We start from the raw sequence: 26,694 nt of genomic DNA on the forward strand, positions 1-26,694 counted from the left end.
TCGCTGCTCACGGGGATGAGCTGGTCCCCAGAGAGAAGCCAGAGCTTCCTCCATCTGTGACCCACAGTGAAGTCCCTCCTGGTGCCCGAAGCTTCCACTGCCCCTCCCCCACTCAGTCAGCTCAGCCTTTCCCCGTGGAGGGACCTCTCTGCCCGTGACCATGTTCCCACTGCTGGTGCCCGCCTCCTGCATTCTGCCTAAATGCATATTTGGTGCCTGTCCAAAGCGATAATCATTAATGCTCTCTGTCTTGGGGAGCTCTTTGCCAGATGCTTTCTGCTAAAATATTTCACTGCACTTTGCTTGTCACAGCACCACCCCCCCCCCCCCCCGCTTCCCTTTAGAATTATCTCCCTCTTATCGATTGTAAACATGTGCCCTAGCCAATGCTTGTCCTGGACCAGTTGTTTCTGGCTCATTCTTGCAGTCTTGACAAGCAGGGAAATTGCCAGCGTGCACACACACAGAGAAATAGACATTCACTTGGCTGGCAACACCTGCTGGCATTTTCTCTGTCTCTGAAAGGTCCTGGAAGCTTCTCATTCTTATGCATGTCCTACCTCTAAACCACCTACCAACCCTGCCACACAAGGAAACTGACAGTGGTAATAGCGCCTGCTTTGCAGAGTCGTTCTGAAGAGGAGACAGTACAAACCGTACACCTCCCATGACACTCGTCACAGTTGTTGTTGTTCAGCCACTAAGTCGTGCCCAACTCTTTGTGACCCCATGGACTGCAGCACGCAGACCTCCCTGTCCCTCACCATCTCCCGGAGCTTGCTCAAACTCATGTCCATTGAGTCGGTGATGCCATCCAACCATCTCATCCTCTGTCGTCCCCTTCTCCTCCCGCCTTCAATCTTTCCCAGCATCAGGGTCTTTTCCAATGAGTCAGCTCTTCCCATCAGGTGGCCAAGGGGTTGGAGCTTCAGCTTCAGCATCAGTCCTTCCAGTGAATATTCAGGGTTGATTTCCTTTAGGATTGACTGGTTTGATCTCCTTGCAGTCCAAGGGACTCTCAAGAGTCTTCTCCAACACCACAGTTCAAAAGCATCAATTCTTCAATGCTCAGCTTCTTCATGGCCCAGCTCTCACATCCATACATGACTACTGGAAAAACCATAGCTTTGACTATATAGATCTTTGTTAGCAAAATGCTGTCTCTGCTACCTGTCAGGGTTAGCTCTTAATGATAACTGTTATCATCATTGATTGACCTCTTCATCTCCGTTGCATTTCATTGTTAAGTAAAGTGGGAGAAAACAGCTTAAGAATTAATGTAACTATAAAACTCAGCATTTTTATTTCAAAGTGATTCTTCTTTTGCTAGCCACTGGCAGGACTAGCTTTTGTTTTTTGGGTTTTTTAAAGTTTACATTATTTATTTATTTCCTGCATCTTCGTTGCAGCGCACAGGCTTTCTCTAGTTGCAGAGAGCGGGGGCTCCTCTCTTAGTCGTGGCTTCTCTTGTTCTAAGCGGAGGCTCTAGGCACATGGATTCAGCAGTTGTGGCACACGGGCGTCGTTGCTCCAAAGCATGTGGAATCCTCCCGACTCAGGGATCGAACTCACGTCTTCTCCACTGGCAGGTGAATTCTCATCCACTGAGCCAGCAGGGAAGCCCCAAGACGAGATTTTACAAGCCAAAGAATTTGCCTCTGTCTCACACATGCACTGAGATACATCCAGAGGAAGTCAGACAGTGAAGACTACTGAGGAGGGTCAGCCCAGCCTAGAGCCGTCAGCAGAGGCTCTCAGCCCCGACTTGTACCTTCTCGGCTGCCCATGTGCACAGAGCCACTTTTTCATTCTTCCGTCTCTCACTTTCTTCCCATCTCTACCACCACCACCACTTTGGAAACCCTACTTAAGACATTTTCCTAAAAACAGCACCCAGGTCTCAAACTCCCCCACCAGATACCAAAAGGTGTCCCTCAAAAAAGATGTGTTCGGGGTCAGATGAGTTTGGGAAACCTTGTGTGAAAGTAAAGAATTCTCAAGACTTCCCTGGTGGTCCAGTGGGTTAAGACTTTGCCTTCCAGTTCAGGGGTGAGGGTTGGATCCTTGGTCGGGGAGCTGAGATCTCACATGCTTCCAGGCTAAAAATCAAAACATAAAACAGAAGCAATATTGTAACAAATTCACTAAAGACTTTAAAAGGGGTCCACATTAAAAAATAGCCTTAAAATAAAAGTAATCAAGCCTCCCCAGGGTTGGGCTCCATCTCAGAACCTTGGCCAGGCCAGTGAATGCTGTGGACACCCAGGAGACACCCCAGCATGGTGCTCCCGGTGGGGACTGGACCTCTGAGCCTTCTGCGGGGGAGGCCTGTTCTCACTGAGCTGAGTGTAAGGGCCGGTTGCTGCTTGGGGAACGTGACCTCTGCACCCAGGAGGCACGTGACAACGGAGAAAGGAGAGCGGGGCGGGGCTGCATCGGCCGGGGGGCGGGTCAGCGGGAGCACGTGAGACAGGCCCAGGCGGAAGGAGACAGGAGGAGACGGGTCTCGCCGGCCAGACCCACGCATGGGAGAAAACTCACGGTTGCAGACGGTGAAAGCTAAGGTGGAACTCCTCCAGCGGCGTGGCTAGGAATCTGGGAGGGGAGCAAATAGATTCCGCAGTGTGAGAGAGTTAGGTTTTGTCAGCTCTGCCTGATGAGCCCTGAAACAGTGGCCATGGAAAAACAGCCCGTAAGAGTAAGCTCTGTAGCAATCCCTGTTTAGATAGATCGAACCCAGCAGCGCGGGCAGGTTGACTCTCTGGGAACTTGATTTTGCAGAATTCATAACATAGGAGGATGAAGATCCCCATAAAGGGAAGCCGGGTGGCTTGCAGAGGCAACCCAGCAAGTCCAGCACATGCCCCCGCAGCCCTCTGTTCATTAGGGTGACTTTCTCTGGGGTGGCTGGCGTTCCTTTGTCCTCAACTCTGCACCTCTCCTAGGTCAAGAAGAAGAGAGGCTGGCCCTGGAAACTGCCCTCATGTATGGGGCGAAAAAGGCCCTCAAAACAGAGGGCGTCCTCAAATCGAGGTCTGACGTCCACATGAACTTCGAAGTGGAGAACGCCGTGCTGGGCAGAGACCTCAAGGTCGTCATCACCTTCCGGAACAACGGCTCCACCCGCTACACGGTCGCAGCCTATCTCTCCGGCAACATCAGCTTCTACACCGGGGTCTCCAAGGCGGAATTCAAGAGCAAGACATTCGACGTGACCCTGGAGCCCTTGTCCTGTAAGTTGACGAGGGGTCTGCTCCCACCAGGATGTGGGAAGAACACCACACACATCACTAGGTTGTTGATTCACCCCCTCACACACACACAAACCTTTGTTTAGGGCCTACGAGTCCAGATAATATTCTGTGCTGGTGACACAGCAGAGTTGCTCTTGGAGTTGATGGTCTCCTGGAGGAAAGATGGGGGCTGGACACAAAACAGTGAAACAAGCGAATATACGTGGTTCTGCGTGGAATAGGAAAATACGAGGCAGGGGAAGGAAGACAAGAAGTGCTGGTGAGGTGCGGGGTGATCAGGGAAAACCTCTCTGACAGGGTGGCATTTAACAGAAACCTAACAGAAGGGAAAGAATGAGCTTTCCAGCCAGAAAAATAAAAAAAAGAGCGAAGGCCCCGAGCCCAGGGCCTCTGTGATGTGTTCGTAAGCAGCAAGGGGACCAGGATCGGGAACAAGGGTGTCAAGAGGATGGGGGGTACCGACCCAGTAAAAACCTAGAGGACTCTGTGAGGACGTTGGTTTTGATTCCAGTGACCTGCAGGGCCACTAGAGGGTTTTGAGCAGAATCGTGCCCTGGTCTGACTTGGGTTTGAAAGACCACTCTGGCTGCTGTGTTGAGAACAGACCATGGGGGTCGTGGAACTGAGCTTTCGGAGTAGTTACAATGCTCTTGCAATAGTTCCGAGAGAGACGGTGAGTGGGTGAGCGAGGCGCTGAGAGCTGTCCAGTCTGGGCATGTTCTGAAGGCCGAGCTCTCGGGACTGGCTGACCGGTTGGGTGTGTGACATGAGAGGAAGCTGTGGAGGAAACTAAACAAGATAATATACATGGAAGGTTTCCCAATGGTAGGCTGTCAGTATGTGCTAACTTCCAATATGTCCACGCTTCGGGAAACTGAGACCAGAAAAGGTGAGCTGACGTGTTCAAGGCCACACATGGCGGTCAGAAGTAAAGTGGGTACCGGAAGCCTCATGACATTCAGGTAGGGATGGGGAGCCAGCTCCAGGCATCCTTGGGCCCTAAGGGGGCTAGTTCCTGTTCTCTGGGGTCCCGCGGCCCCTCAGTCCCCTGGACAAGGACCTGTACCCCGTCCTCCTCTGACCACTAGAGTCCCACCTCAGTCTTCTTCCCCTCCTCTCCCTGACCAGCAGAAGCATGAGCTCACCTGAGTAGCAGACTAGAACAGCCTGATACCTTAGCCGTCTCAGTCATCCACCCCAGGACGTGGAGCCCGACTCAATGTCAATGCAGCTCCCACCACTCAGCCCACCCCAGGCTTGTCCTGAATAACTTGAAGGGAGTCGGAGACTGTTTTTTGCTTCACCCTGCAAGCAGGTGGCACTAACTGCATGCAATAAGCTGCCCATTGCAACTGAAAATACATCGCTACGTATTTGCAAAAAGCCACAGAATCCTAGACCTCAATCAAGCAGGCCAGGGTACAGTCTGTTGTTGGAGGGTCTATTGCAGAGAAAGTTTTCCAAGTAAAACAGGAGCCATGTTTTCCAGATTGATGATTAAGGGAGATGTGTGAGCTAGAATCAGCTGGGAAGATTTGAATAACTTAAACCTTTCAGTATCTGCAAGGGTGCTATGCCTTCCACTTGGCTATATTTAGTTTTCTTTGCGTTTTTGAAAAAGAGACGAGGCAGCCCCTGTCTGTGTCTCCCTTGGCTTTCCCCAGACACCATCAATGGTACTGGCAGGATCCCAGCTCCACCACTCAGAGAATGAAAACCTATTCTTCTTTCTCTTGCCACGTTTAATAAGCTTTATCTAGAACAATTCCTTGTGCAGTGGCAAAACACAGCACTTACATAATGTGTTATTTTAGGAGCCTGTTCTCTGGGGCTCAGAAACACAGCCCAGCTTCTTCAGTGCTAAGATTTAGAGGATATTCCACCTTAGAGAATAAAGAGACCCAAGGCCAACAGGATCAAGGCAGAGTCAGTCTCTGTAAAGTTGTCAGGCACATCTCAGCAGCCTAGACATCCCGGTGGTCAAACACGGCCTTCTAGGAATACCAGAGGGTGTCCATTATTATTATTATTATTATTATTATTACGGGAGGCTGCCAGAGGCAAAATGCATGTTGAAGGCCTCTCACTTTGCCGCCCCATCTGACTCCAACTGGCTGAGTGGAAACAGATCATATATGCTCATCTGAGATTGTCTCCAATTGAGGGACAGAGTTTCAGTCTTCTGGACAAGTCACTGCTCTGGGAGCCGTGGGGGAAGCAGAGTCCATGCTCAGACACAAAGGAGGCAGTAGGTGTGTGTCACCCAAAAAGGCAGAATTCGAGGGTCAAAGTCAAGGCAAGTTCATGGATTCAACAGGTGGCCCTCAGAAGGATGGGACTGCTCCAGGAAGCAGGCTGAGTTGTTGAGTGCTTCTCTAGGGCAGACCAGTACCTTCTAATAACTCTGTGTAGCCGTGGCTGACTCTCAGCCCAGGCACTGGGCCCTTTCAGGCCTCACTGTTGTTGGGGGTCTGTGGGGTGCGTGGTAGGATGTTTAGCAGCATACATGGGCTTCCCTGGTGGCTCAGATGGTAAAGAACCCACCTGCCAATGCAGCAGACACAGGCTCGATCCCTGGGTCAGGAAGATCCCCAAAAGAAGGGCATGACAACCTACTCCAGTGTTCTCACCTGGGAAATCCCAGGGACAGAGGAGCCTGGCAGGCTACAGTCTGTGGGGTCGCAAAGAGTCAGACGCTGAACATGAGCAGCTAAGCCCCTGGCCTCTACCCAGGAGATAACAGCATCCTCCTCCCAGCGGTGAGAACCTAAAAGGTCTCCAGTCATTATCAAACATTCCCTGGGGGCAAAACGCACCCCCCATACACACACCATTGACAACCACTGGTCCAGGATGACCATCCTTCCCGTTTCACCAGGAACTTCACGTGTTCTGGGGACAGGACTTTCAGTTTCAAAACTGAGACCATCCAAGTCCACTCAAGTCTGCCCTAACACCACCCCATCTCCTGCTAGAACGCCCTCTGGGACTTCAGGAGCCTTTCAGCCTTGAATATGCATCATCTCATCATTGTATTCAAATATAGATTAGGACTCCCTAGATGGGGGCAGTGCTGACAACCTGTATCTGCAACCAGCTCCCAGGCCACAGAGCTCCTGCAGGCCTGCAGGCCTTAGCAGAGCCGCTGGGACCTGGGTTGGGAGGGCCCAACCTTCCGCTGAACTGAGGTTCTTAGAGGGCTGATTCCAGGGGGTGGAGGGCCCCCTGGTTGTCGAGCAGTGCTTCTCAGCCCACTGTACATAAGGGTCAGCTACAAAACTGTCAAACAAGGCCTAGACCCCAAACCTCCAAGATTCTGATTGAGTTGGTCTGGGGCAGGATCCAGCAGGGTAGGGTCTTAGATGTCCCCCAGTGACCGCGAGGTGAGCCAAGACCGGGAGGTCCCAGGGCCCAGCCCTCCGTGCAGAGACCTTGAAGCAGCTGGTAGGCACAGCCTGGCGCTCCATTGCCTGGGCGCCCGCAAGGCAGGAGGTCTCCCTGTGCCCCGATCGGTGCTCACCCCACACAGCCTTCTGGCCCCAGGTCCAGTTCACCCGCTCACAATGGGGGGCCAACGTGAACATGCACACTATATATACTAGACACACGCACACGTATCCATAATGTAGACATGCACATGTAACACTCTGCACTTAACTATCCGCTTTGGGAATTGTTTCCTTGGACAACTTCCACTGAAGGAGGGATCTCTGGCCAAAAGCAGGCACTGAGCAGGGCGCCGTGGCAGAGACATTCAGCTCCGTGCAGGGGGTGGGTGGAGGCGTGAGCCCCCGTCCCCTCTGCCCAGGCATGGGATCGGCCTGCAGGAGAGTGGCCCTTTGCCCCCTGGAATCCTGCGCCCTGGAAAATGAGAGTGAGAGGAAGTGGGCAGGGCGGCCAGACAGAAGCCCACCGCGGCAGTCAGAGCTGCAGGACAGAAGCCCCCTCCTCGGCCCAGATGGTGAGCAGAGGGGAGCCGGGACGCTCCCCGCCGTCCAGATGCAGATGCCAACCCCCGGCTTGTCCCCACGCTCTCACATCAGTGACTTGAGAAAACAAGCGTTTGGCACAGAGGTCTTTTAAGTTGCAGATAGCAGAGGGGGTGGGAAATGGGTTTCAACCGCTTCTTTCTCTTAAATAGAAAACTCAAATCAGGTTGGAACAGTAAGAATTGGAGAAAAAGCGTGGTGCCAAGGAAACAAGGAAACGGTCCAAGTAGTCGGCAGCTGTGCTGAGGCGCGGCCGGTGGCTGCCCGGAGACGTGTCTTATCTCAGGAGGACACCGGGCCGTGGGCATCCCCGCCCCCACCTGCTGTCTCGGGGCTATTTGTGCACAGGTCCAAGCAGCAGCAGCTAAAGCCTTCCGGTCCTTGATGTCAAACCTCTCTGTCATGTTGTGTTTTATTAACACAAGAGCAAAAGCACTGCTGGGAAAATGGGACACATTTTCTCTAGGAAGACTTGACTGAGTGTCCCATTTCCAGCACGTTCTTTACCCCAGAAGCCGGAGTGCTTCTTGTCTCTGATGGACTCACTGTTCCACTCGCCCGCCCCTGGTGGAGGCTGTGCCAACCGGGAGAAGACGGGGCCCTCGGGGGAGCAGGGAGCATCTCCTCCCAGGTTCCGACTCGGCATGTCTGTGTTTCTTCTCTCCAGTCAAGAGAGAGGAGGTGCTGATCGGCGCGGGCGAGTACATGGGCCAGCTGCTGGAGCAGGCCTTCCTGCACTTCTTCGTCACGGCTCGAGTCAACGAGACCAGGGACGTCCTGGCCAAGCAGAAGTCCATCGCGCTGACGGTCCCCAAGGTCATCATCAAGGTCAGTTATAGTCTCTCAGCCAAGGAGAAAGGCGAGGTTGCTGATGAAGCCCCCGGCCTTCGTGCTTGTGAATGTGTGTGTGTGAATGTGTGTCTTGAGTCCTGCTCCCCCTGCAAAGAAAAGGAACTAGGATCCTCCTGTTCTTTGAAAGAAGTGAACCACCCTATAAATAGATGTGCACATATAACACTTTTCCTCTCCTCTCCAGATTTAAATATATAGATGTGGCTGCAGATATAAATATAACCTGTGGGTATAAACACACTTGTGGAGGAAGATGGAGATGTGTAAAGGGTACAGAGAGAACTCAGTGTCTCCAGAATCAAGTGGGTCTGGCGTGGCCTCAGACGGCAGCCGCCTGGGTCCCCTCCCACCTGTCCGGCTGTCCGTGGAGTGCTCACTGTGTATGGTAGAATGCAGAGACCAAGACGTTAGCCTGACGACCATGACTTCTCATGTGTGATACACCCGGCAACCACCGGCCACAGGTAGACACAGAGGATGTCAACATACAGCTCCCTAGAAGTTCCCTCATGTCTTTTCCAGTCAATTACTCTGTCCCCCATCACCAGGACAACCACTCTTCTGACTTTTCCACATATTGCCTGTTTGGCTAGTAGTTCATTTTTTTAAAATAATTTTTTATTTAGCTCTTAGTCCCTTCTTTTATTTTTATTTATTTTATTTATGTATGGTTTTGGCCTTGCCACATGGCATGTGGGATCCTAGTTCAAGCCCACAGCTCCTGCATTGGAAGTGCAGAGTCTCAACCACTGGACCGCCAGGGAAGTCCTAACCGGTAGCTGTAACACTGCCTCTCCATTTTCCCCATTTAACGTCTGTCTCAGCAGAAACCTCTGCCCAGATGACTTAAAGGCACTTGGCAGAGGGGTGCTGGGCACAGGTGGGAGGAGAAACAAATATGGCAGCCTGCTTGTTCCCACCTCTCAGGAGCGTCAGCAGCTTCAGCACCCCCATCCCAGAGACCCGTCCCGCCCTGGGAGCGGACGCCCGGGCCTCCAGCAGGGGTCCTTGGGCGTGACATCTCGTGTCAGCCTTGTCCAGGGCTTGCAGACCTTCCTGAGCGATTAAGCGTGATGAGCACAAATCCAGGTACATTCCTCTGACGTGGTGGATAATCACAGGCTTAGAGTCACCCGGATTTTAAAGCCTCTAGAGGGGGCGGGCGGGGAGGGGCTGGCAGTGCCTGGGGAGGGGCAATGAAGCCCCGTGTCTTACGAATTCGGGCTGTGAGTCACTTGTAGAGCTGGTCCCTGTTGTGCAGTGCTCAGAATGGCAGCCTTGCCTGGGTCCAGGCCCCGTGCGTGGTAATCCATCCGAGGGCTATCCCACAGTGGGTGCCACCAGGCCAAACCTTGGGCCACTGGAGGCAGAGAACCCTGGACCCTCCTTTTCTAGAAAGGCTGGAATCCTGACACCTGGGTTCTTTCACCTCAGCCCCTTCTGGGCCCATCACAGCAGCATCCCACAAGAGGCCTTAAGAGACAGAACAGAAATGAGGGCTGCAGGCTCTGCAGAGAATATCCAAAATGGGGGGGGTGGTGTTGGGGTTCTTCCAGAGGTGCCGTCACTCCCTTGAGAGAGTGAACTCAGGGTTGCCGTGACCAGGGCCCTGCTCACCAGGAACGGGGCGCACCCCTCCTGGCAAGCTCTCCCAGAAGCCACGGGGTCCCCTGCAGACCCCTCCCAGGGGCCAGGGAGGCCTCCCTTTCCGCTGATGTTCAGGACTCCACCTCTGAACCTTGCCCACCAGAGGCAATGCCCACATGCTCACCTAATTAGGCACCGGCAGCTTGTCCCCGTGAAGGGCTCAGGAGAGAGACTTCCCAGATGGGAAGTGCTCAAACCGCAGCACAAAACAGAATTTAATTGCCCTGCTGATAATAAACTGGACGTATAAAGGAAACTGATAGCTTTCATCTCTTAGACATTATTAATTGAAGGATTATTGGTGAGTCATCTTCCGAGTGTATTTAGACGGCTGTTCAATTCCCCAGGGACAGAACCCAAATAAATCCCCTCTCCTCCAGCTCAAGTGATCTAGGCGGGGACAGTATACTTGGCCAAGAGCTGCAGGGGGGCTTGTTCTTATTTTTGCTTTGTCTTTTATCTCTATAAGCACATCAGGAATGCAGTTCTTAGAGGAAATTTATTTAGAGGTAGGACTTCCCTGGTGGCTCAGTGGTGAAGAATCCACCTGCCAATGCAGGAGATACAGGTTCAATCCCTGGGTCGGGAAGATCCCCTGGAGGAGGGCATGGCAACCCATTCCAGTACTCTTGCCTGGAGAATCCCACGGACAGAGGAGCCTGGAGGGCTACAGTCCATGGCGTCGCAAAGAGTCGGACACAGCTGAGTGACTGAACGGCAACAACAGGGCCGCTTGGCTGGACTCAAGCAGGAGAGAGAAAGCAAGCCTGGCCTCCGTTCAGGTGTGCTCAGGAAAGGAGGCAGGAGCGTGATCACGTACACGGTCCCCTAACCACTAACCTCACTGACTGCCTCAGCCCCGAGGATGAGCTCAGTGGGAGCAGGGGAAGAGGCGCTCCTGGGTGTCCCGGAGCCGTGAGAGGCCCTGACTGCAGAAATGGGCTGCCTGGCTGGGATCCCAGAGCATCTTGCCTTTCTCCTTTCTCTCGAAGCCTGTGCCCAGAGCTCTGTCTCCGGGGCACCCCGGCTCAGCCTTGGGGCTGGAGCTGCCTGAGGGCGAGTTTGCAGCTGTTTCTTGCCCACCCCCTCCTCTCTGGAGCAAATAGAGACCAACCTGGACCACGATGGGGCCCACCTGTCCGGATCCACATCAAGTCAACCAAAGCACTCAGGCCAGTGGACACGTCCTTGCTGCCTAAGAACCCCGTCTCGCGTGTGACCACGTCTCGCATGTCTCCCGTGACCACAGAGGTGGGAACTGGGTTAAATCGTGCTCCCAGTTAAATATTCCCTGCACCCGCCATGCGTGAGTCACAGTCTGTGAGCCTCATATGGAAAACGGCAGGGGAGACAGTCATTAAACTTTAATGAGCGCATATCTCTTTTCCGAGGCTATCAAAATATTTTGATGAGAAAACTATATTTTATTAAAATCAGATGTAGAATTTTTCTCTGCCTTCCCATGTGTTGACTGTTGTAAGAGGCTTTAAGTCAGGAAAAGATTCTTCAGCATTTTGATGGTTGAAGTGAAAGTCGCTCAGTTATGTCCAACTCTTTGTGACCCCATGGACTATACATCCCATGGAATTCCCCAGGCCAGAACACTGGAGTGGAGAGCCTTCCCCTTCTCCAGGGGATCTTCCCAACCCAGGGATCGAATTCAGGTCTCCCGCATTGCAGGCAGATTCTTCACCAGCTGAGCCACCAAGGAAGCCCTGATGATTTTGATGGTTAATGAAGGGCTGTTTGGGGAAGAGGAGGGGGCAACACAAGGAATCCGGCTGGCCTGCAGGGTGGAGTCGTGGTGTGGGACCTGGAGCACTGTGCCGGGGGCTTCCCCCCAGTCTCAGAGAGCAGAGAAGGGTCCCAGGGTTCGTGTCCTCACCCAGGTCAACCAGAGCAAGAACACTTTTTGTAGAGAAGCCCAGAGCACAGGGGCTTGGATGGCCGGACCCCCTGGGCTCATCCGCCTACCTGGACAGCTTTGGGTCATGTCCTCAACACCTCAGATACAGAATGGCCCAGTAATATTGCTGACCTTGTAGGCTGCTGGGAGGGATGATGGAGATAATTCTCACAAAGAGCTGAACATGGTACCTCTGTCACGGTAAGTTCACAGTGGGGTGGCCAGTGGTAAAGAACCCACCTGCCAAAGTAGGAGACATAGGTTTGACCCCTGGGTCAGGAAGACCCCCTGGAGGAGGAAATGGCAACCCACTCCAGTAGGCTTGCCTGGGAAATCCCATGGACAGAGGAGCTTGGCAGGCTACAGTCCATGGGATCGCAAAGAGTCGGGCATGACTAAGCGGCTGGTCATTCCTTCACAGATGGAGACCAGCATCCGTCAGCTTCCATCACTCACGAGCCACCAAGTTCCCTGTCCTCGCCTTCTCCTCTTCTCCCTGTCTCTCTCTTTCTCTCTCTCTTTCTCTCTCATACATCTTCTCTCTCTGAATTTCCCTGCCCAGTCATTTGCAAAGTGAACACCACACTCATAATTGTGGCTTCACTGACTCAACGGACCTGAACTTCAGCAAATCCAGGAGACAGTAAAGGACAGAGGAGCCTGGCATGCTGCAGTCCGTGGAGTCGCCAAGAGTAAGACACGACTGAGCGACTGAACAGCAATCATGATACTAGCCCCATTATTAATCGCGATCGTATATAAAACACAGCATTGTTGGGGACTGAACGCGTGCTATTTCTGAGAGCTCAGCCTGGCCCAGGACCTGGTGGCAGCCGGCGAGAGTCGCTCCCTCCCCGCCCCATGCTCTCCGTGCTGGGGTCCCACGCAGAGAAGTGCTCCAGGCAGCAGGGCCCACGGGCCTAGAGGGAAGGTGACGCTCGCCCGGCGGCATCGGACCGAGCCCTGGGTGTTGAGCGTGAGCGCTGTTCCCTGTGGGGCCCTCCTGAGAGGGAGGCCCGTCCCGAAGAGCCTGGAGGAGACCTGGGGAGTGGGGTGGGCGAGGAGAGGCGGTCTCACGTCTCAGACCTCCTACTAAGATCTCCTCTCAGTATCTGGGAACCGAAACCTCCCAGTGCCATTGGAAACAGCCCGGGTCCGCCGCCTCTTTGGGCCCATCTCGTAGGAGCGTCCTGTAGCCGCTGAGAACATCCTTAAGCCCCAGCGGAACCCGTTTCCTCCTGTGAATGAGGAAGGCGTTTGCCAGGGAGAGGGGCTCTGTCTCCTGAGGAGCCCAGAAGCTGGGGGCTGGCTGCACGCCCAGATGGCCCCTGAATCGAGACGCTCTCTTGCTTTCCCTTAAGAACCCCTGCGATCCCCCTGGGGCCCACCACTCACCGGAGGTCACCTGTAGCATCCTCCTCTCCCGCCTCCTGCCGCTGCTCCGGGAAGCCCCGATCGTAACCAGGGAAGAGCCAGGTGGGCCTGGAGGCCATGGTGGCTGCTGGGGCCGACACCCCAAATGCCAGTTCATAACCTTTATCCAAACTGGGGAGCCCCCTGAGGACTGACAAGTGTCCCCCAGATGCTGGACAGCCCCCAGGAAAATTGTGAGACTCAACTGCGGTTTCACTTTGTTCTTGTGGGAACTCAAATACCTGGAAATTTCCATCGAGGCAAAAAAAAAAAAAAAAAAGAGAGAACAAAACTCTAAGCTCTAATTATTCCCAACCCCAAACCCTAAACCATCTCCCCTCCCAGCCTCCCACGGTTTCTCCGAGACTCTGTCGGTAGCAACCCACTCACCAGGACGCAGCCCTGCCGCACCCACGGCCCTGCAGTGGGTGGCAGGGCGGGGCGGCGGGGTGGGCTTCCCCGCATCTCTTTGGAGGGCACCGGTGGGAGCTGCCGGCTTCTCTCCCGTGTGCTTCTCGGCTTCGGCCCCCAAGAACCCAAACCCACGTCACTCCCCACGGGGGAACGTGCGGATGAGAAAGTTCTCCTGGTCACTCTGGCAGCGCAGTCTCCCTTTGAACCTCCACAATGCTTGGAGTCAACAAAGGCCGTGTCTCGGATGCTCTGCCGCACACAGTATCACGCAGAATTCTCCCGGGAACCTCACAAGACACTGACGCCCAGAGAGGTCAAGTGACCGGCCTGAGGACACACAGCAGCGGCCGCTGGCCTTCAGGTGCTGAGGGCAGCCCGCCTTCCCCTCAGCTTGCTCACCGTGGTTGCTGTCCTCCTCTCATCCCCGGCAGGGGTCTCCTCAACACTGCCCTGAACCCCCTGTCAAGAGAAATCAAAGTCCGCCTGAGGGCCCACCCTGAGGGGCTCCGAGCTGGTGAAGCCCAGATCAATATTCTGATTGATCAACATTCTGATCAATATTCTGGGACCCGGGAGGGCCCAGACCAGCCGTGGCTTCACCTGTTCAGGTAGCTGAGTCTGTCTCCATCCTCTGCCGGTCCCGGAGGCTCAGGCAGTCGGCACCCCACGGCCAGGAGCGCGCACCCCGAGGGCCCCACCGAGGCGCGCCTTTCCACCTCCCTCTTGGCGTAGGTTCGAGAAGGAAGGGGAGAGAGCTGTGGATAACTGGGGAGCCTCAAATGTGTTCTCTCTGCGTTCCTGCTTGCTGCTTTCTGTTCTTAAAAACAAACACATGGGCAAAGTAGAACATCGAGGATGGCCAATCCCGTCTACCTCGTCACACGATCATGCTGCGCTTGAGCTACTAGTTCTTCTTTGAAATGAGAACTCTTGTCTTTACCCCACTTAGAGAAGACTGTTATCGTCAAGTAAGACAGCTGTGTCAGAGCCCCGGGGTTACCTTGCCACGTTTGACTCTGGCATTGAAATCCGATTCTTCCCCCATAAAGTCAGAAAGAAGGAGTTGAGTTGTACACATGTTTTCAAATTTAGTTCAGAATCAAGTTGTAATCACCGAGCTCCACTGGTCGTTCAGTGACGGCACAAGCTAATACTGCAAATGACTCTTCAGTGGGTTTCAGGAAATAGACTCCTTTCAGCGAAAAAGGAAGTTACTATTGTTGCCTCTCTGCTGTCAGAGATGACAGGGTGTGCAGCTTTTAAAGATGAATGCCCTGGAGTCAGAAAGACCTAGATTCCTATCTGGATCCTGCCAACGTCCAGGGTCTGTAACATGGGCATTTTGTTTGTCTTCGACGTTTTCGTTTCACGTCAGTAGAATGAGGATGATGTTACTGCCCACCGCCAAGTCCATAGAGGATCAGCCAAGATAAAGTGGCTGAAATGGTGAGCAGGGCGCCTGCATCACCGTGTGACGATGCACGTGACGTGAGTCGCTGTCATGGTCGTCACTGGTCAGAGTCGGTGCAGAGGGCGCAAGGCAGGGACTCTGGCACCAGACCGCCTGCGGTCTCCCTTCCCCCACTTGCGGTGTGAACTGGACAGGTCGCTTCACTTCTCTGCGCCTCACTTTGCTCATCCGTAAAGTGAATTCTCCGAGCATCCACTTCATAGGGCTGTGAGGATTAAATGAGTCAATGCAAGTAAATCCCTTACATCAGCATTGTCCAGGAGGAGGTGGTGGTTTAGTCGCTAAGTCATGTCCGACTTGCAATCCCAAGGGCACAGGAGCCTGGCAGGCTACAGTCCATGGGATTCTCCAGGCAAGAACACCGGAGTGAGTTTCCATTTCCTTCTCCAGGAGATCTTCCCAACCCAGGAATCGAACCCAGGTCTCCTGCATTGTAGGCGGATTCTTTACCAACTGAGCTACAAGGGAAGCCCAGTAGGATGTTCCTTAATTACCGGAATACCCTGAATATACACTGTTCAGTACGAGAGCCACTGGGCACATGTAGATGTTGGGGACTTGAACTGCAGCTAGGACAAGTGAGGAACTGAGTTTTTACTTAATTTAATTTAAATTTATTTAAATAGCCCCATGGGGCTGGCAGATACCATCCTGGACAGTCTTGGAACCATGGCTACCTGTTGTAAAACCATTTGCATTATTTAGTCTATGCCAATTCAGCTGGGCTAGAGAGAAACAACCGTGGTGGTGGTGGTGAGTGTGATTCACAAACAAGCACCTGCTTACTACCAGCAGTGATAATGCTGCTCGTAGGAGGAGGAGGAAAAAGTTCATTTTCCAGTAATAAGTCATGGAATACATGACTGGCAGCACTTGAAATAAGGACTGTGAGGTGAACTAATAAATCATGTGAATTATATTAACCACTAAGTTCATTCTTTGTCAAACTTTTTCCTTCATTTCAGTTTTGATTTTGAATATAGCTATATATATATTGCAAAGCATATACTCCATGGAAGAGATCTTGTGATTTCCTAAAAAGTAGTTCTTTCCCAAAAGTGTGTGTGTGTGTGTGTTAGTAACTTTCTTATTTACCAAAGAATCAGAATATTGATCTTTATCATGAAAAAAAACAAACATGAACTCAGAATGTCAATATTAGTGAATGGTGTTTAACTTGAAAAAGTATCATCTCTTATGTCAACATAAAAAAACAGAAATACTTTAAATGGAATATTGGAAAAATCGGAGTGCAGAAGTATTTGATGTCACTGAGGATGACGTATGTTTCATCCTGTCCCTTGGTCCAAGTGATGACTGGGCGTCTCTATAGTGAATATACACTGCATGGCACATCGTGTAAACCAACACATACTGTGAAAATCTTATGTTTGTTCTCCATTTTCCTCAAAAGGAGGGGGAGATATTGCCTAAGCAGAAGACGGTGATGTTGAATGTTGGGTTTTTATGTTCGGTTTGGTTTGAGTTTCTAAATTTCATTGTCTTCTCAGCAGTCAGGCCAAGGACGTTTAAATTCCAGGGGCAGGAGACAAATGTCAGAAAAGGGACGCTGAATCTTTGTTAATTTGCAGAAGGAACACTCTACGATCTGAGAAGGGCCCCTCCTCTCATCTCAGCCTGCTCCCTGCTCCCTTATCAGGGAAGGCTGAGAAGTACTTATTTATGTACCTCTCTAGCAGCTTATAACAGAGACCACATCTGGGAGCAAACTGATTAGGCATGATACATGAAATTATCTGAGAAGACTTCACATTCTAATCATACTCAGACCTGCAGCCCGTCTCCGAAGGCCCAAACACTGGGCCAGTCTTTCAAATACTAAATCCCCCTATCTCTGCCATCAGTCACCTGTGACCCACTTTCCACAGCCGAAGAATCTTCCTGTAGAGCTAGCCTACCCGTATGTAAAGGATCCTTAACCTGGAGACCACCAGGCCCCTGAGGGCCATGGATAGACGTCCTGGCCTGTAATGAACCCCCTGAAACCACATGCAGGGTGTGTATGCACCCTGCATTTGTCACTGTGTTTGTCTGCAGAAGGAAAGGTCAGTAGCTGCTATCAGCTTTTTTCTAAGGGGTTGTCCCTATAATTACAATAGCATGCCATGAAGAAAGCAGATGGCTCCAAAATATTTTTCCTCCAAAATCAAAGTGATCATAGCAAATGCTTTCGCCAGTAGTGTCTCTGAAGCAGTTCTACTTTCTTCAATTTAGACAGCTTTTGTAAATGTTATCTTTATCCTCTATTTTTAGAAACCAAAAAGTGTTCTGAGATTTTTTTTTTTCTTAGGAAAAATATGTTGGATGAACTTGAGAATTAAACCAAAGATTCTATGTAAAGTATTCCAATAATGCACTTTTATACATCCATCCCTTGTGTATCCATGGGGATTGGCTCCAGGACTCCTGCAGGGACCAAAATCCATATCCACAGGTTCAGTATCCCGAGATTCAGCCAGCTTTGCATCCTGCTGTGCGTGCCAGGTGAGGACACGCTGCTTGGCACACAATCCATGCTTCGTAGGTGACACCACCTGCTGTCGTCACCACCGTCATCCACGCCTGCTCCACCCCTGACTCCTCTTTCCAGCTCTCCACCCATCCCACCTTAAGGGGTGGAGATTTGAAAGTAATAACCATGGAGAATTGGCTGCAATTTTCATTTTTCTTTTAGATTATTTTTTAGTTATCAATGTGTCTTAAAGAGTAAAGTCATAAGGTTTTACCCTTCACTCTAGAGTCTCCCAGGTTCAATCCCTGGGTTGGGAAGATCCCCTGGAGAAAGGAATGGCAACCCACTCCAGGATTCTTGCCTGAGAATTCCATGGACAGAGGAGCCTGGCGGGCTACAGTCCACGGGGTCACAGAAGAGTCGTGCATGACTGAGTGACTAATACTTTCACTATTACTACTCACTAGAGTCGATAAGGGTGAATCTTCTCCTTTGGGCAAAGTCCCTCCTTTTTCCCTCTTTTCTAGCCAGGCTCATTTCCATTTGACTTTTCCTGTGTTGTGCGCTGCTTAAAGAAATAATGTAGTGTAATGGCTGGGTTGCTACATGGAAAACTCAAGCAACCAGTAAATTTCCTTTTTAAGCAGTCGATCTAATGTAGCACATGTTTACTGGACACCAGCTAGATACCGGGGTTGAAAGTGGGCTAAAACACAGTGAATAAAGCAAAATACCCCAAGTTTTGCTAATCCAAATGATGGAATTGAGCCTGTAATGTCTTGAGCCATGTATCGTGTTAGCTGCTTTATATGTATTGTCTCATCCTGGTCCTTTCCTAGCAGGGAAGAACTATTATTAATATCTTGTTCCCAAGTAATTTAGAGTTTGCAGAGATCCATCCGTTTGGCCTACCAAGCCCCTAAACCAACAAATGCTGCAGCTCCCTAGCCGTTTTCTATCACATGATGTCAGTGCTGAGAAGGCAGATAGTCCCAAGTGTGCAGTATTATACATGGTGAACACAGCCTAAGAGCTAAAACAATACCAACAACAACCCTAATAATAGCATTTTACATAGATTACCCCATGGGAACGTCCATCTTGTTTCAGAAAACTGAGTCTCAGAAAGGTTGAGAAGGTCACCCAAGACCTCACAGCTAGGAAGGCTTGAAGCCGTCGTTGTACTCTGGCCGCTTTGCCACATACCCAGTGCTTCTTTTTTTTAAGCTTTTTATTTTGTATTGACATGTAGCCAGTTAACAATGTTGTGAGACTTTCAGGTGAATAGTGCAGGGACTCTCAGCCGTACACGTACATGGATCCATATTTCCCCAAACTCCCCTCCCACCCCGGCCGCCACATAGCATTGAGCAGAGTTCCCTGTGCTGTCCAGCAGGTCCTTGCTGGTTATTCATTTTGAATATAGCAGCGCGTACATGTCTGGAACACAACCAGTACATCTGAGGCTTGTGATACACAAACTCACCCCAAACAGCCTTCATCCTCCCAGCCTCAGATGTCCAGACTGCAGAGGAAAAGTCTCTTTTTGCCTATTTTAGCATTCAGATTCCTCTTCTTCAATGGTGAGGACTCCCTCCTTGGATGTATTTCTTTCTCAAGTACCTCCAGGAGCGTTTTCTTCCTCTTGAACTCAGGGATCCCTCCCGTCCTGGCAGGAGACCTGAGCCCTTTCCAGGAGCAGAGTCCACCCGTCCACCCTGGCCACGGAAAGCTGTTGCTGCCCCGAGTGCACTTCCATCTCCTGCTGCTGGGAACAGCCAGTGGCCGAGGTTGTTAACCTGAACTCTAATTAGGGTGGTTTTCATAATGAGGAAAAGCCTGTGATTCTAATTAGCAATTTTCCGTCTTTCTCTCAACAAGTATCCCCCAGTCAAAGCAATATCCTCATCACATTGGTTCCTTTGCCAAAAAATGGCCACGCTGTAAAACAGAAGGAAAAGCAACAATGGGTAAAGATATAAGGGTGCAGAAAGAGGCTTTGTGTGTGGCTAACACACTTCTTTCTCCTCCAACTCACTCCTCAGGTCCGTGGTGCTCAGGTCGTGGGTTCTGACATGGTGGTGACGGTTGAGTTCACCAATCCTTTAAACGAAACGCTGCGCAATGTCTGGATCCGCCTGGATGGTCCCGGAGTGACAAAACCCTTGAGGAAGATGTTCCGGTGAGCACTGAGGGGAGGTGGGGACGTGGGGTAGGATTGTGGGAAGTTCTATCTCTCTCCATCTTTTCCCAACTCACATCTAACCCCCAGTGAACATGTCTGAGAAATTGTTACCTCCTTATTTACAAGTCTGTGGGGCTTGGGGTAAAAACGGGGTTGGTTTGACCAGCACTTCCATCATTCAATTCTTAAAACCACTCTAATGAGATAGGTGCTATTATTAGCTCCCCTCGGCAGTGGAGGAATCTGAAGCTTTGAGAGACTGACTGGTCTGTCCCAAGCTGTGCAGGGTGTAGAAGTAAGCCTGCACCCAGGGGTAGGCTGGCTGATTCCAGATCCCCAAAGTCAAGAGTTTCGCAAACTGCCTCCCCATGTATTCATTCTTCTCGTCTTTACAGAGTACCCACTATGAGTCAGGTGTCTTGAGTGAGGACCCTGGCAGGAGTCCTTTCTTTCCAACCCTACTCCAAGATCTTACCAATCCAAGCACTCTCTAGAACTGCTGCTTTCAGTAGAAAAAAAGGTGACCCTAGGGAGTTCTGATGCCGGGAAAGACCCTGATGCTGGGAAAGACTGAAGACAAAAAGAGAAGGGGGCAGCAGAGGATGAGATGATTAGATAGCATCACCAACTCAATGGACATGAATCTGAGCAGACTCCAGGAGAGAGTGGAGGACAGAGGAGCCTGGCCTGCAGCAGTCCATGAGGTCACAAAGAGACACGACTTATCGACTGCACAACGGCAGAGAGTTCTAGACTTGGTTTCCTATTTAGGGGACCAACAAGCACCCCAGGCCCGTTGCTTGAAGGTCTGCTTTTGGCACACCTCGCACCATCAGACTGTGCCTACAGTTCTCAGCTTCTGTGACTTCTAGTGACAAAGAGTGTCACGGACAGGACAGCCCATTCCATGGTCAGGTAGTCCTAGGGGCTGGAAAGCAATTCTACCTTTCAGCCCCCCCAGTGGGCCTAAGTCTGTCACCTGGGCTGCACAGAGAAGAAAGTGCATTTGTCTCCCACCTAATGGCTTGCAAATGTCTGCACACCGCTGTCTGATCATCCCGCGTCTTCCCTATTCCTCCCCGACTTCATTCCCCTCACCCCTAATGTGGTTTCAGCTCTCGCCCTCGCCCACATCCTCCAATCTGTCAGTGCTCCTCTTAAAGGGTGACGCCCAGAATGAATCCCAATCTTGGAGGTTTATTACTTTCATTTCTACCGCAAATAAGTCCCCGTCAGCATCAGTCAATCCAGCATATTTCCTGTGGGGTGACCTTCTAAGGCACAGAGAAAGAGGTGGAGGTATGTGGAAACTGCCTTATGACCCAGATATGTTAGGAATTTCCCCAGCACCCTTTGTGGCGGACTCTGAGTCTGTAAGACAAGAGCAAGGCCCTCCTTCACCCTCTCTGAGACGTCTTTAAGACAATGTCCACCCTGAAGACTGCATTTCTGTTGAATCACAGCACTCACAGCTTTTGCATCTGAGCATTTAAGAGGGGCCTGATGCCAGCAGATGCAAGGAACAACAGAGAAAATAGTTTGAGTGCTTTAATAAAAAAAAAAACACAAGCACAAAATATAACAACCTTTTTATGCTAATAGGGAAACTGCAAAAAAAAAAAAAGGGGGGGGGAATTAAATTAGAAATCAACTCCAGCTAGCGGAAGAGGTCAGAGGAGCGTGCCCCACTTTCGTCAGAAACGACAGTCTCGCTCACCCGTTCTCACACCTTCCCACTCGACTCAGATGCAAGAATCGCTCAGGCAAAGTGAAACACGTTTCTTCTTCAAAGCAGCCCCCTGCTGGAGCCAATTTTTCCTCCTCCAACAGTAACCTCACAAGCTTCCTCTGAGGGTACCAGAACCCCCTGCCACGTTGACGCCGTGGCTGTGCAAGAATCCCACCTTGGTCTCAAGCCAGTGCAAGGAAGGAGGCAACCTGTGCTTTAGAGGAAAGGGCGAGTCCCCGCACCGAGCACAGACCCACCTCTGGGGAGACACACGGCTCAGAGGTTGAATGTCCAGGTGCACTAGGTGTATCTTTGTGCTCACTCGTGTCCGACTCTTTGCAACCCCACCGACTGTGGCCCACCAAGCTCCTCTTCCATGGGATTCTCCAGGCAAGAATACTGGAGGGGGTCGCCAAGCCCTCCTCCAGGGGATCTTCCCCACCCAGGGCTCTAATCCCTGTCTCCTGGGTCTCCTAGGTTGGCAGGCAGATTCTTTCTTCCTTCTGAGCCACCTGGGAAGTTCAGATGCATTGCTTATGGTTAATACCTGACACTGGGGAAGGGTGAAGGGGGGTGAATTGGGGAAAGGATGGAGGAGGCCATTCCTTACATGGTGGATGCAAGGCAAATGTTCCACTCACACTCTGCCTTAGGCTCCATCAGTAATCACTTCAACACACAGATCTATGGCACGTCAGTAACGGAGCCCGGCCCTCAGTCTCTCATGGGGGTGCAGGTCCAGAAGGTGGGTCTCTGCAAAGCAAGGGAAGCTCTGTTCCTCAGAGACTGTCAGAAATTGGAAATGAGTTGACACAGTAAATGTCTTATGATCCAGGCTGGGCTTGGGACTTTAGGGAGACCACTGCTTTCCCTGTTTTCCCCTGATTCCTCCTCCTCACACCTTCACAAGCAAGACAGGAGCCAGCCAGCACCCATATGCATCTTATCAAACGACTAACACAGCTGTGTACCCTGTCCTGCGAAAACTTGATCAAAGAGTGGCAGGTCCGTGTGACAACCTGGACTCTTCAAGTGCAATTCTTTGGGGCCAACCAGAACCCTTCACGAGGCTGTATTCTCTTCTCAGATACACACCTTGAATAGTCAAGGCAGTGCCCACTCCACTCGGCCATGCACACCCCTGCCAGGGCCCTAGGTGGCAGGGAGTCTGGAGCTCCAAGCAGAGGCTCTGGCAGGTGGGTGCAGGTGAGCAGGGAACTGAATGAGGAGTAGGTGGTGGCGTGTCCGGGGCCACTCGGCACAGCCGACTCTCCTCTGAGATGATGTACCTTCCTGCTCTGTCCATGCTTCCTGCTGCCATCCTTGGTGCTCAGAGGTGCTGCCCCCAGAGACCCACAGCCATCGAGTTTCTGCTCGTGATAACTCCAGAACATCAAATAATTCATCTTCCAGGTGCATCTTTTTTTTCTCTTTAAAAAATGACCAGGTTCAGAAAGTTATTTTAAGAGAAAAGTTCCCCGCTTTGCGCTGTTGTTTGAGATTTTGAGTCTCTCAAGTAGGACAGAGGGCTGGACATGTGGAGGACAAGCAGTTTATTGTAATCATAATCCCCTAAGCCTGCCTGCGTTCGGGGTGATAAATGGCCGGCACATCCTGATAGCTCAGCACATTACTGAGAATCATTTATCACCACACCTATCCCTGGGAATACAGGGCTCTTCCAGTATTACTCCACTCACCCAGATGGGGAGATGATTCTTTTCTTTCTACGTGCATGCCTTTATCTGTAGGAAAATGCATACTTCGACATGGATGTGTCTCTTTGTACATATCTTGGATATGATACTCATGAGCGGGCATGGGTACATGGATAAATACCGTTATGGGGGCAAGTTGATGAATTAGAGCAAATAGTGAAGCCTCTCCAGCCTTCTTGCCTGGGAGATCCCATGAACAGAGGAGCCTGGCAGGCTACAGTCTGTCGGGTCTCAAAGAGCCTCACACGACTGAGCAACTAACATTCAACAATTCATTCAATGAAGTGAAGCTCGGGGGTTACAGTTTCTGTTTAAGGGAGTTACCTCCCTTCTGTGGCCCTCAGCCAGATCCCTAAACTGGACAGCTATTTCACAACATGTTCCTGGTGGATCACTTGGAAACAAAGGAAAAGAGAATGAATGGATCAGGGTTTGCTCTTGAGAAACAAATATCTAAAAACCTATATTCATATTGAAATGACTATTTAAATTAAGGACAGAGAACTGTTTCTCTGCATCCAGGCAGGAAGAACTTTCCTCAGTTATGTTACAGAGAGTTCAGGCAGATCAAACCATGACCAAAGCTGATGGTAAATAACAATGAAAGTAGCAATACGGCAGCAGCCGCATATATCTAATACGTGGCATTTGACCGTATCTTGTCATCGTTCCAAGTGCAACACAAGTACCAACTCACTCACCCTGTCCACATCCTCTTCAATATTTCATAGTGCCCACCTTTTACAGGTGAAGAAACCCATGGTGAGGTCAGTGTGTTTCAAAGCTTCAATCATAAAATCAATTTACCAAGTTGGAAAAATTCTCCCATATATAGGCTATGTGTGTGCACTGGTCACATAATTTAGCTTCTTAGTAACTCAGTGAGATCATGTATATAGCCACATTTCTCAAGAACAAATGCCAAGTTAATGGAGACACTGAGATTCTCAAAACCAGAGCCTAGAGCAGCCCCAGAGAGAGACGCCCCCAAGCCTCAGAGGCATTTCCCAGGTCACCGGCCTCAGATGACAAACACACAGCGGCAAGGCACATGGGCAAGTGACCCACGCTGGGTGAAGCAGGGTCGTGAATAACAGGGCGGGCAGGGCGATGCTCCAGATCCCGGGCCTGAGCACAGGTCTGTCCCAAGGGGATTGGACAGAACGGGTTAAAAGCATCACGACCTCAGTATAGGAAGCTGTGGATTCAGATAGAAGTCTGATCCCAGGAGGGCACTTGAGCCCACAGGAGCTGAGGGAGATCAGTCATGTCCATGAGGCTACCGTGGAGGCTGGGGGCTCTCGGCATGGACCACGTCCACCAGGAGACAGGGTGATTATCCAAACCATGACCCATGGGGCTGTGGCTGACCAAGCCTCGGATAGAGCCCTAACAGGTGGTGACTGGGAACCCGGCCCTTCTGTCTTCCAATCACCATCAACGGAGAGAAAGAGAGCCGGTGACCCAGACCATCACAGTGGGAAACGCGATCTGCCTCTCTGGGGCATAAAACCTGTCCTGCCTCTTGCGTCCTTTCAGGGAGATCCGGCCCAAGTCCGCCGTGCAGTGGGAAGAGCTATGTCGGCCCTGGGTCTCCGGCCCCCGGAAGCTGATCGCCAGCCTGACCAGCGACTCCTTGCGGCACGTGTACGGCGAGCTGGACTTGCAGATTCAGAGGCGGCCTTCGATGTAGACGTACAGGGGGGCTGAGCTGCACCCGGGCGCCTGGCCCCTTGTCGTCTAGGCTGAGGAAATTCTAACGCAAAAGTAGTCAGCTCTTGCTTTAACTTAGCTGTGAAGCCCTGGACAGGACTGGATAGGGTCCCAGAGTGGTGATGGCGTGTGTTTCAAAGACACACTTTTCAGTGTGGCTATTCACTGTGCAAGTTCGTTTTTAATCACCCCACCTTCCAAAGGATTCTGAGCATTAGCTTTAATTAAGCCCTAATTAGGCTCTCGGAGCTCATAAGAGTAAAAGTCATCATTTATCATCTCAAATGGCTGCGGCTGCAACATCAGAGGACTTCCCTTGCCTGGGGATTTGCTCAATACGTGGCCTCATGTAAAACAGGGCTTCTCATCCCCCCACTCAGCCTTTTGGGGATCACATTCTCCCCAAACAGGAGGGAAGGACATGATTTGGGCCCTAGAATTCTATTCCCCTTTCTTGGAATCAGGTTGTAGCCTCCGTATCAGAATATTTTTCCCCAGGAAGTGAGTGCAGCATCATTTTTCTTCTTGGCAAAGCCAGGGAAAGGTCTTCCATCTTGCACCTGCGGCAAAGCGACCGCCTGCCAAATTTCACAGATTTACGTTGTGAGAAGAGGTGGCCCCATATTAACAAATTGCATTTGCGGGGAACTTAATCCCCGAAGAGGAGATAAGAAAGCAGGTGCAATACTCAGATCTATTAAATAATGTAGTTTTATACTGCTTTTTATAGGAGGCGTCCCACCACGGCCCGAACGGGAAGAATCGATGGCCCTAACTTTAACCCTTTGGGGGCTGTAGTATTAGAAATTAACCAGACTGACTTGGGACAGTGGGGATGAGGAATTAACCTCCTTTATTAGTGATTATACTTCACCTATCTCTCTGGAAGCATCTCCTTGGCACAATGACACAGGTCCAGGTCCAGTTTTAGAGACCAAATAAACCAAATAAGTTGGAGAAGCTGGCAGGTTTAGGGACCAGATGTGTGGAAGGGCAGCCGCTATTTCTCTCATCCTTCACATCACCCACATTGAGACCTCAGCTTGGCACGCAAGTACTAGAAGCTAATACGGACTCCAGCCTGCAAACAGCCAGGGCTACTATACAGCCAATGACAGAGGACATGGATATCATTGGGATTCATCTCTAAGTTTCCAACAGGCAAGCGACCAAATATTTACCTGCAAGGCTGATTTTTTTTTTTTTGTCCAAATTACCAGATTGGTATGCCTAGAGTGTGATTTAGGTCAGTAAATTGTGACTCTTAGCAGAAGAAAGCAAAGATGAATAGTGAGATGGGATCAGGGGGAACGCCAGAGTGGAATTATGTATGGTCTGTCTAACCACATCTCTAGGCCTTTGAGATGGTTCCTGAACCTGCAGCACTGGAATCCATGAGGGTTAGCCAGTCCCCTCCACAGACACCTCATACCTAACTCTACTAAGTAATCTCCCAGCATTTGCCAAGGCTTCCAATACTCAGTTCTAAAGTGAAATGCATTTTGCTGGACTGTTAAACTGGCTTACTATAGTATATTCTTATTAACTAGAATGTAATCAAAGCTTAAAATAAAGTTAACCTGATTGCATTTGCATCTGTACAGAAGTGAAGGCTTTTGCTTTTCAATACGACATACTACTAACCACAGCTGCTTGAGAAATCACGCTTCCTTGGCAGCAGGTGGTTCACTCTGGAGAGTGAAACAAGCATCTCTCCTTTAGGAAAAATAACTCAAATAGGTAGTGACGTTACAGTTAGCTTTCCTCGCGGCTCTCTCTACATTTTATTAACCTCACTCAACTAAGGAGGAAGTTTGGTTCAAAAATCAGCTTCCAGAAACTTCAAAACCTCTGCAGACACTTTCTTCATGAGTAATCTCATGAATCATTATGATGACTCAGTGGACAAGCCAGCATGAACACCTATCAT

At 50.9% G+C, this 26,694-nt stretch overlaps 1 protein-coding gene across 1 annotated transcript in view; it reads left to right on the forward strand.

Annotated features, from left to right (window-relative positions):
- The window catches only part of F13A1 (coagulation factor XIII A chain), a 140,726-nt gene extending 114,356 nt beyond the window's left edge, over positions 1–26,370 (forward strand). The window contains exons 13-16 of the mRNA XM_061147685.1: positions 2,946–3,233; positions 7,911–8,071; positions 19,465–19,601; positions 24,591–26,370. Of these exons, the coding sequence (XP_061003668.1) occupies positions 2,946–3,233; positions 7,911–8,071; positions 19,465–19,601; positions 24,591–24,744 (740 nt within the window). The 3' untranslated portion in view covers positions 24,745–26,370. The remainder of the gene's footprint in view (positions 1–2,945; positions 3,234–7,910; positions 8,072–19,464; positions 19,602–24,590) is intronic.
- Positions 26,371–26,694: the final 324 nt, after the last annotated feature.

The sequence above is a fragment of the Dama dama genome, chromosome 7, assembly GCF_033118175.1.
Source record: "Dama dama isolate Ldn47 chromosome 7, ASM3311817v1, whole genome shotgun sequence".
Classification (NCBI taxonomy): domain Eukaryota; kingdom Metazoa; phylum Chordata; class Mammalia; order Artiodactyla; family Cervidae; genus Dama; species Dama dama.